Here is an 11544-nt window from a genome sequence, read left to right as displayed (position 1 = left end):
ATGGCGGTGCACTGCATCCGCTGTTTACGTCTGGGCATACGCGGGCCGCCTTCGACATTCACACTGTCTGCACGTGCACAGACCGTCACGCCCACACACCGGCAAGTGCATGTGTAAGGTTCCGGGACGGATGGTCGATTTGCAACAATGTTGTATCACTGGCGCCTCCATGGCGGTGCACGTACACAGCGGGGGAGGTGCAGGCCTATACACCCTGTAGATGTACTCAATGGACATGCCAGTTCATGACCCCCCTTACAGTCACCTTGCATCATCCACCGTACACCGGCCGGAGCGGCCGGCCCATGAACAACCGCCGTGCCAGGCCCTGCCCAGGACCGCCGTGCCGGCCATGGCAACAACCGCCATTGCACGGACCGCCAGGGAACGGCGGTAGTGGAAGGGCCGTGCAATGGCGGTTGTTGCCATGGCCGGCACGGGGGTCCTGGGCAGGGCCTGGCACGGCGGTAGTGGAAGGGCCGTGCAATGGCGGATGTTGCCATGGCCGGCACGGCGGTCCTGGGCAGGGCCTGGCACGGCGGTAGTGGAAGGGCCGTGCAATGGCGGTTGTTGCCATGGCCGGCACGGCGGTCCTGGGCAGGGCCTGGCACGGCGGTAGTGGAAGGGCCGTGCAATGGCGGTTGTTGCCATGGCCGGCACGGCGGTCCTGGGCAGGGCCTGGCACGGCGGTAGTGGAAGGGCCGTGCAATGGCGGTTGTTGCCATGGCCGGCACGGCGGTCCTGGGCAGGGCCTGGCACGGCGGTTGTTCATGGGCCGGCCGCTCCGGCCGGTGTACGGTGGATGATGCAAGGTGACTGTAAGGGGGGTCATGAACTGGCATGTCCATTGAGTACATCTACAGGGTGTATAGGCCTGCACCTCCCCCGCTGTGTACGTGCACCGCCATGGAGGCGCCAGTGATACAACATTGTTGCAACTGATGCTTCCTTCCGTGAGGCTTGCACGTGCGGTTGCCGATGTGTGCCCGTGACGGTCCCTGCACATGCAGCCAATGGGAAGAGGGACGCTTGCCGCATACGGCCAATCGCAAGTAGAGGAAGCTGTGCACCGCAACAACAGGGCCAGTCATTGGGCCATTTCACGATCACGCTTCCAGGGCTGACCAATTGCTGGCGACGTATGCCACTGACACGTGCTGAGGGCCCTATATATGTGTGTTGGCCAAAATGAAACTTTCTACCCTGGGGACCATTGCTGCCTGTGACCATCACCTCGACCTGCTGCTGCTGCTGAGCTGACCACCGACTGCTGCCTGTGACCATCACCTCGACCTGCTGCTGCTGCTGAGCTGACCACCGACTGCTGCCTGTGACCATCACCTCGACCTGCTGCTGCTGCTGAGCTGACCACCGACTGCTGCCTGTGACCATCACCTCGACCTGCTGCTGCTGCTGAGCTGACCACCGACTGCTGCCTGTGACCATCACCTCGACCTGCTGCTGCTGCTGAGCTGACCACCGACTGCTGCCTGTGACCATCACCTCGACCTGCTGCTGCTGCTGAGCTGACCACCGACTGCTGCCTGTGACCATCACCTCGACCTGCTGCTGCTGCTGAGCTGACCACCGACTGCTGCTCTAGTGCCATACTCCGTGATCTTGCCATGTCGTCAGGCAAAGAGATCCGGTCTCGACCCTTCACCGCCGCGGAGCTTGATGTCCTCGTGGACGGTGTACTCCGCAACTATGGACGCCTCTACGGCGCACCGGGACGGGTGGTAAGTGCAGTGTGGGACATGTTGGTGTGCATGAGGGGGCCGAATGATCAGGCCTATTTCTATCTTAGCTGTGTAGTGTGGGCTAGACTAATGTTCCTGATTGTGCATGGCTGCTGACAGTAACGTCTTGCCCCTATGTGTGTGACAGGCCACCTGTCCACTGACTTAAACCCTTTTGTCTCCCATCATGGTAGGTCAAGCTGCACCTTCGCAAGGACCTGTGGAGGAGCATAGCAAGGGAAGTACGGGCATTGGGGGTGTGCAACAGACGACATACACACTGCCACAAACGCTGGGACGACATTTCCAGGCTGAGCAAGAATGTAGCGGAAGTAACACTGGGCCTGATTCCAAGGACGCCCCGTCTGGCCCGACGCTCCATGACCCCTCTCATGCAACGTATCATTGCAGTGACGCATCCTGAACTGGCCGAACGTCTGAGTGCCGATCGACAGCAAACTAGCGGTGAGCATACTGTCTGTGTAGGAAACCTGTGAGTGCTATGCATGTATTGGTGCACAGACACACTATTGAGTTCCGTGTTGCGTATGTATGCCTGTGATGCCTTTTTGGTCCCATTGGGCGGTACTCATTTGACATCCAGGTCCGCCATGTTGACACGCCACTTGCTTAGTAGTTGAGTGTAAAAGCACATCCCCTAGTGGTCCATGGCCCCATGGCAGAAAATGTGAGGATGACTGGTAGGGGTGGGCCATGTGCAGGATGAGGGCTCCTAAACCTTTGTCTGCTATGTGATTTGGCTATCCTGTTCCTTCTGTACGTGAGTGTGCCCATGACTCACACATCTTTTCTGTGCATTTCAGCTTTGACAGAGGACACTCAGCCACAGACGGTGGAGAGTAGCCGAGGAAATGAGTCCGGCTCAGACTTCGCACACACGCAGACTGACACGGAGGAGGCCAGCGCCGGAGAGGGGGACAGGACCGTCCCTGAGGACTCGCATGTGGAGACGCCATCGTCCTCCTCGTCGGACACTCTGGGTGAGCCTGCACTGTTGTCACAGACTGGGAGTGGGCACTCACCACCTTCTGTCGTAAGACAGCACACAGGGCCCACACTTCCGCCAACTGCACCATGTACTGTTCGTGGCCGGAGGAGTAGGGGGAGCAGAGTGGCGTTCGGTGCAGGCACCGCTGCCCCTGCCACGGTGAGCCAAAATGCACTGTGTGCTGAGGCCGTTGATCTGCTCAGACAGCTGTGTGTGGGGCAGACCAATATGACAAATGCTTTCCAGGACCATGATAGGAAGTTGGGGCAGGTGGTGGCATTCATGGAAGGGATGCATGGCGATCTTGCAGGTCTACACAGGACAGTGCAGTCATTGGCAAGCAGTGTGTCGTCTGCAATAGTACAGTCGAACGAACAGGGTGCTACTTGTGTTTCACCATCTACACCGCTGGATGTCTCAGGGGGTAGTGATTATTCTGAGCAGGACTCAAATACAGCTTATTGCACTAGAAGCAGCGTCAGACAGCACGTCAGGGCACGCAGGGCACAGACCCCATCCCCTAGATCAGCTAAATCTGTTCACGTAGACGACGTCAGATGCACTGGAGTACACACACAGGATCCACAAGTGTTGTTGGGGGACATGCCTTCCGGAGCTACACAGCCATTCAACACGAAAGGTACTCCCAAGGCAAGGGATAGTCACATGTCCATGGACTGTTCCTTGGACAAGGCCAGTCAGAAGACAAAGGCACCTACTAAGAGCAGGGAGACTCCCAAGAGCAGGCCCACAGCAGAGGTAAGGGACTCTCCCAAGGACAGTGAGAAGACTAAGGCACCTACTAAGAGCAGGGAGACTCCCAAGAGCAGGCCCACAGCAGAGGTAAGGGACACTCCCAAGGACAGTGAGAAGACTAAGGCACCTACTAAGAGCAGGGAGACTCCCAAGAGCAGGCCCACAGCAGAGGTAAGGGACACTCCCAAGGACAGTGAGAAGACTAAGGCACCTACTAAGAGCAGGGAGACTCCCAAGAGCAGGCCCACAGCAGAGGTAAGGGACTCTCCCAAGGACAGTGAGAAGACTAAGGCACCTACTAAGAGCAGGGAGACTCCCAAGAGCAGGCCCACAGCAGAGGTAAGGGACTCTCCCAAGGACAGTGAGAAGACTAAGGCACCTACTAAGAGCAGGGAGACTCCCAAGAGCAGGCCCACAGCAGAGGTAAGGGACTCTCCCAAGGACAGTGAGAAGACTAAGGCACCTACTAAGAGCAGGGAGACTCCCAAGAGCAGGCCCACAGCAGAGGTAAGGGACTCTCCCAAGGACAGGGACACACACAGACAGCAGGTGTCTGCTGGAGACAGGTGCACCACAGACGACAAGTCTGCTGGCAGGAACAGGGCGGCGAGCAGGGCACAGGCTACATCCAGAGACAACACTCCACCTAAGGATAAGGCACATCCTACGGACAAGGCATCTGGCATGGACAATGGCGCTATCAAGGACAGGCATACTTCACCCCTGGCTGCACTGAGGCTGATGTTTTCTACTAAACGTAACACTGATGTCTCCGCGGCGGAGTCCCCCCATACCTCCACTCCCATCCAGGCCAGTCAGAAGCAGAGGAGGGTGTCCCCTGTTGTTGCATCCCCCATTACACATCATTCCGAGTCCAGGCGGCAGGCACAGAGCAAACGACAAGCAGGCTCCAGCACGTCCCCCGAAACCAGATCCCCCGCAGCAGTTGCTCCACCTATGCTGGGTGGTGATTCTTTGGAGTCCCCACCACTTGGCAGTCCTGTCCTGTCCAGGGTGCACTCACACCACCCTAAGAAACGCAGACACACACCATTGACACCTGCCAACCCCGATTTGGCTCTAGGTGAGCTATCCCCAGCTCCCAGGCCCACCCTGCCTCCTGGCCCATACAGCCCTGTGGCTCATCATTTCAGTTGTCCCAGTGGCGCTGGTGCAGTTGACTCTCGTGTATCAGATGGTGGCACAGTGTCAGTTGTGCCCTCTCCTGTTGCAGATCCTGGCAGGGTATGTGGGTCTATGGCTCACGTGTCAGTTAGGAGATCTGTGGCTGTGTTGCACACTCCTGTTTCTGGTGCTGGCAGTCTGTCTGGGTCAGTGGCTCACGTGTCAGTGACTACATCTGTGGCTGTGTCTCACACTCCTGTTGCTGGTGCTGCCAGTGTGTCTGGGTCCGTGGCCCATGTGTGTGTCACTCGGGCTGTGGCTGTGTCTCACACTCCTGTTGCTGGTGCTGCCAGTGTGTCTGGGTCCGTGGCCCATGTGTGTGTCACTCGGGCTGTGGCTGTGTCTCACACTCCTGTTGCTGGTGCTGCCAGTGTGTCTGGGTCCGTGGCCCATGTGTGTGTCACTCGGGCTGTGGCTGTATCTCACACTCCTGTTGCTGGTGCTGCCAGTGTGTCTGGGTCCGTGGCCCATGTGTGTGTCACTCGGGCTGTGTCTGTGTCTCACACTCCTGTTGCTGGTGCTGCCAGTGTGTCCGAGGCAGGTAGTTCACGCAGTCCCCCTGATTCTGTGATGTGAGGTGCTGTACACTTCACTCAAATGTTAGTTCACATGGTGTGTCCATTGAGAACTGCGTGGCACTCTTGTGGTCCCTGTGACGGTTTGGTAGGGACACGTAGTTGTGCTGCCTCTGATGTACCTGTTCTGTACTGCACATTGCCCTGTTGATGCTCTGATACTGCATTCTGCCCTCTCGTTTACTGCCTCTGATGTACCTGTTCTGTACTGCACATTGCCCTGTTGATGCTCTGATACTGCATTCTGCCCTCTCGTTTACTGCCTCTGATGTACCTGTTCTGTACTGCACATTGCCCTGTTGATGCTCTGATACTGCATTCTGCCCCTCTCATGTGCTGCCAATGATGGACCTGTTCTGTGCAATGGACTGTTGATGCACTTAGCCCCTCTCATGTGCTGCCTCTGATGGACCTGTTCAGTGCAATGGACTGTTGATGCACTTAGCCCCTCTCATGTGTGCCTCTGATGGACCTGTTCTGTGCAATGGACTGTTGATGCACTTAGCCCCTCTCATGTGCTGCCTGTGATGGACCTGTTCTGTGCAATGGACTGTTGATGCACTTAGCCCCTCTCATGTGCTGCCTGTGATGGACCTGTTCTGTGCAATGGACTGTTGATGCACTTAGCCCCTCTCATGTGCTGCCTGTGATGGACCTGTTCTGTGCAATGGACTGTTGATGCACTTAGCCCCTCTCATGTGCTGCCTGTGATGGACCTGTTCTGTGCAATGGACTGTTGATGCACTTAGCCCCTCTCATGTGCTGCCTGTGATGGACCTGTTCTGTGCAATGGACTGTTGATGCACTTAGCCCCTCTCATGTGCTGCCTGTGATGGACCTGTTCTGTGCAATGGACTGTTGATGCACTTAGCCCCTCTCATGTGCTGCCTCTGGACCTGTTCTGTGCAATGGACTGTTGATGCACTTAGCCCCTCTCATGTGCTGCCTGTGATGGACCTGTTCTGTGCAATGGACTGTTGATGCACTTAGCCCCTCTCATGTGCTGCCAATGATGTACCTGCTCTGTACAGCACAATGCCCTGTTGATGCTCTGATACTGCATTCTGCCCTCTCATGTGCTGCCAATGATGTACCTGCTCTGTACAGCACAATGCCCTGTTGATGCTCTGATACTGCATTCTGCCCTCTCGTTGACTGCCAATGATGTACCTGCTCTGTACTGCACAATGCCCTGTTGATGCTCTGATACTGTATTCTGCCCTCTCGTTGACTGCCTCTGATGTAGCTGCTCTGTACTGCACAATGCCCTGTTGATGCTCTGATACTGCATTCTGCCCTCTCGTTGACTGCCTCTGATGTAGCTGCTCTGTACTGCACAATGCCCTGTTGATGCTCTGATACTGCATTCTGCCCTCTCGTTGACTGCCTCTGATGTAGCTGCTCTGTACTGCACAATGCCCTGTTGATGCTCTGATACTGCATTCTGCCCTCTCGTTGACTGCCTCTGATGTAGCTGCTCTGTACTGCACAATGCCCTGTTGATGCTCTGATACTGCATTCTGCCCTCTCGTTGACTGCCTCTGATGTAGCTGCTCTGTACTGCACAATGCCCTGTTGATGCTCTGATACTGCATTCTGCCCTCTCGTTTACTGCCTCTGATGTACCTGTTCTGTACTGCACAATGCCCTGTTGATGCTCTGATACTGCATTCTGCCCTCTCGTTGACTGCCAATGATGTACCTGCTCTGTACTGCACAATGCCCTGTTGATGCTCTGATACTGTATTCTGCCCTCTCGTTGACTGCCTCTGATGTAGCTGCTCTGTACTGCACAATGCCCTGTTGATGCTCTGATACTGCATTCTGCCCTCTCGTTGACTGCCAATGATGTAGCTGCTGTGGTGCCCACTTTGCCCATGCTCACGCATACACTGTGATTTTACCCCTATTTTGTACAATAAAGGTTGTCTATCAGGTCTCGTGGTCTGTCGTTGTCATTCCTGCTTGCGTACTACTAATGTGTATTTGTATATGCTTCTCATCAGTGGTTTCGGTAACATGACACTCCCCCTCCCTACGTCACGTCCCTTACTGGTATTCCCCTGCAGACAGCCAATGGTTTGTGCCTTACCTGCGTCGTCGTCCGTGGTGGGCCATGACTAGGACGTGGTGGATCGCGAAGAGCATCGGGAAAGCGTGTAGCGCTGGGTCCATGGTGTTGGTCAGCTTGCGGTGGGTATCTCTGCTATGTCACCTGTCTTCGCAGTGGGGATTCCGCCGTGTTCAGACAGGTTGTTTTTCCGCTGCGGTTTTATGTGTATTTTCCGCCATCTTGATTTGGAGGACGGTCTTCGACGTCAGTCCGTACGGCGTGGCCTCCGGATGTGTTCCGTCCGCCACGCTCTCGTGTGTAGTTCGGCGGCGGAGCGTGCTTTCCCGTCGCGGACGGGAATTTGACACGTTTTCCTATCCTGATATGGCGGACGGAGTATCCGCGGCAGGCGGACACGGAAAAGGCTTTTTCCGCCTACTACAGGGCCGCGGTGGCTCTTCCGTCCGCCATCCTAATGAGCCCCTAAGTGTGGAGAGTGGTTTGGGGGGTTGTAGAAGTAGGTCGGTGTGAAGAGTAGAGTGGGTGAGGTGAAGTAGTGAGCAAGTGAGAGGAGGGATCAGAATGTGGGGGGATTGTGGTATGGGCTTTAGAGGTGTTTGTTGGGAGTTGGTGGGGATCTGTGTGAAAAGGAAGGATTGATCTATTTTGCCTATTTTTTTCCAAGAATAAGTGGGCAATTTCTACACAGCTGGCGGTCAAGGAAATCGGATTTGGAGGAACGGAGGAAGTTTGGTTACAGACGATGTTGAAAAATTCCCACGGTCTATTTTTGGCTCGATCTAGTTGTGTACGGAAGAAGGATGCTTTTTCATCAAAAATGTTTTTTTTGTATGTGGATCTAGCCAATCTGAGTAGTTCCAGATGTTAGGGAGAGGGTTGGTGTCTCCATGTTCTCTCTGTCAGTCTAAGTGCACGTCTTTCATTGTTGAGTTCAGAATTAAACCAAAAATTGGAGGGGATACTTCTTTGGTTTTTGAGTTTAGGCGGGTCCAATTGGTCAGGGATGTCAGTGACAGCTTTATTAAAGTGTTCGGTAAGCTGATTAATGTTTTGTGAGGGAGGGGTGAGTAGAAGTTGAGCTTGGAGTGTCGACTCAAGTAGACCAGGGTGGAGAAGTTTTAGATTTCTAGTCCGTTTCTTAGGTTTGTTGATGTATGTGGGGGGATGAATTGCTGTTGTAGCTATGGTGAACAGAATGAGGTGGTGTTCAGACCAATCGATGGGGATGATATTAGTAAGGGAGGCCAGTTCTTTACTGGTAATAATGGCATCCAGGATGGCTGCTTTGGTGTGGGTTGGGGACTGGCATAGTTGCTTGCGGTCATTGATTTCAAGTAGATTAGTGAGGAGGGAGATAGTAGGTTTGTCGTTCCAGTGGAGGTTTGGATCACAGAGGAAGAGATTTTTTAAATCAGATTAAGGATTGTGTCAGAAGCTCGGCTAATTCATCAATGAAGGGAAGAGGGTCTGCAGGAGGGTGATAGATGTTATATAGATGAATTGGGAGGGAAGCTTGGGTTTTTAATTCAGCTTCCAAGTATTCGAAGGAGGAGTGGCCAGAGTTACTGACAAGGGATAGCTGAAGTTAATTTTTAAAGATAATGGCTAGACCACTGTAGTATAAAATCAAAGCAGAAATTGCATAAAATGAGGTTTATTGGAAGAGCACAGTACGTCTCCTCAAGTAGAAATCCCAGTAACAGCTGTCCCATACAACATAGAACACCATGAACCATAGAAACAGACTGCAGCCGAATATTTAAGCATAAACACAAATGACACTTAAGCATTTAAAGGAACATGCAGAAACATTAGAATATAAAACATTTCACCCCTATGAGGATTACAAATATTTAGACAAGAATTCTTCATATCTCTAAATCTGACAGAAGAATTAATAAAATCTTCAGAATCATGAACCTTCTGACTCAGGTTGATGATCTTCAACATCATTAAACATGTGACCATAGAATATGCTTTTAATGTGAGAAGATTCATTCTCAGAGGATGGAACAAAACTATAAATATTACGACATTTCACTACTCGTCTCACATTCCATACCTTTCCATCATTCGTCACAATACTGTTAAGATTAACCTTGATTACTTTACGGGCTGGACCAATTTTGGAAAAACCCTTTGCAACCCTTACTAAATCTCCAACAATAAAAGTAGGTACCTTAACCTTCCATTTAGAATCATAATATGACTTCATTCTATCCTGATACAATTTAACTCTTAAGGAAGTACTATAACTTCCACGTGAAACAGAATCATTCAACCTCTTCTTAATCCACCAAGAACACAACTTAGATGCTGGTTCCCTACCTCTTAATAAACAATATGGACTAGACTCAGTAACAGAGTGAGGCATAATCCTATACATCCACATACTCTCTTGTAAAGCCACCTTCCACTCACTGCCAGACTTCCTTGCCCACTCAACACACTCCTTGAGAACACGGTTACACCTCTCTACTTGGCCATTCCCCTGTGGCTCATACAATGGAGTAGTAATATGTTTAACACCACATGAACTAAGAAACTCTTCCATTGCATGAGATTTCAACTGTACTCCATTATCCGTAACAAGAACTCCAGGACTACCCTCACGCAAAAATACTTCTCTAAGAAATTCAATAATGCTTTAAGATGTGGCATGTGAAACAAATCTGACTTCTGGCCACTTTGAGTGATAGTCAATTAGCACCAAAGTGAATCGAGCATCTTGTGGCAGACAGTAAAAAGAACCAGAAATGTCATAAGCTAACTTCTGCCAAGGGTTTTTTGGCCAAGAGACAGGTATCAAAGGAGCAGGCTGAGTTCTCAACATTTTATCACTAGACATACACCTAGGACAGTCCCTGACAACTCTGTCTATCATCTTATCCATGCTGGGCCACCAAAACTGGATCTGACCAAACTTTTCATGGATGACATTCCCAGATGACAACCATGTGTGAGTTTTAGAATCTCCTCTTGCTTTGACTCCGGGGGAATTCACTTACCACCTTTTAAAATGAGATCACTCTCAATCTCCAACTCATTAGACACTTGATATGATATCAATTCAGCAGGGATAAAGCTGGCCCTAGGCCAGCCTTCTATTATGTAACGCTTTAGTAAAATCCAATTATTATCTTCAGTAACACTCTTTTCCTGAAACTCTTCAGAGATAACAGAAAATTCCTTAACAACAAAGTCTCCTGCAGATGCCACAACTTCAATAGCATCACTCAAAACATTTTTGTCATCAGAGGGACAAGGGAGCCGGGACAAACAATCTGCAGTAATATTGCATCTACCTGGCACATACTCAACAGAAAAATTATACTCTTGTAGTTTTGACATAAGTCTTCCAATCCGTGCAGTGGCATTGCGACCACCACAAGGTGACAATATGGACACTAAAGTTTTTTGGTCCGTTCTCAATAGAAACCGATTTCCCCACAAAAAATTACAAAAATGATCAATTCCCCACACACATCCCAAAAGTTATTTTTCTATGACAGAGTACTTCTTCTCTGTTTCATTAAGTGTGCGGGAAGCAAACGCAACACACCATTCGTCTTTACCACTTTTTTGAGACAACACTCCACCCAGACCGTATTCACTAGCACCCACAGTGACAATGCAAAGTTTGTTCACACAGAAGGGTTTCAAAGTGGGTGCTTGCACAATTTCATCCTTAATAAGTTGAAAAGCTGTTTGTTGTTTATCCCCCCACTGAAACTCCACATTTTGCCTCGTAAGTTCCCTAAGAGGTTCCATTTTGTTGGCTAAACGTTTGATTAACTTACTGTAATACTCACAAAGACCAGTAAAGACAGTAGTTTGTCCTTATTGTCCGGAGGAGGAGCCTTTACTATTGCTTCAACCAGTGATTTTTTCGGAACAAAACCATCTCCAGAGAGTGTGTGACCCAAATATTCAACTGATTTGCAAAACATCTTACACTTATTGTCTTTTACGGTCAAACCATGAGACTCTAAACGTCTGCAGACCTCTTTTACATGATCTTTGTGTGACTTATGATCAGGAGAAAACACAAGAATATCGTCTTGGAAGCAGTTTACGTACCCATTAAGATCTCTAGAAATATGGTGCATGGCACGCTGACACACTGACTCCGCAAAGGCTAGCCCAAACTGCATTCTTTTGTATTGGAAAAGCCCTTCTGGTGTAAGAAATGCAGTACATTTTTTA

At 51.1% G+C, this 11544-nt stretch overlaps 1 protein-coding gene across 1 annotated transcript; it reads left to right on the top strand.

Annotated features, from left to right (window-relative positions):
• The first annotated feature begins 1944 nt into the window (after window positions 1-1944).
• LOC144752801 (uncharacterized) lies at window positions 1945-10517 on the top strand. Its single transcript, XM_078640652.1, has 3 exons — window positions 1945-2204; window positions 2564-3507; window positions 10512-10517. Exons 1-3 carry the CDS (start codon window positions 2120-2122, stop codon window positions 10515-10517), a joined length of 1035 nt encoding a protein of 344 aa, XP_078496778.1. The 5' UTR covers window positions 1945-2119.
• The last annotated feature ends 1027 nt before the right edge of the window (window positions 10518-11544 follow it).

The sequence above is a fragment of the Lissotriton helveticus genome, chromosome 5_1 (assembly GCF_964261635.1).
Source record: "Lissotriton helveticus chromosome 5_1, aLisHel1.1, whole genome shotgun sequence".
Lineage (NCBI taxonomy): Eukaryota > Metazoa > Chordata > Amphibia > Caudata > Salamandridae > Lissotriton > Lissotriton helveticus.
This window is presented reverse-complemented; position numbering and strand designations above follow the sequence as displayed.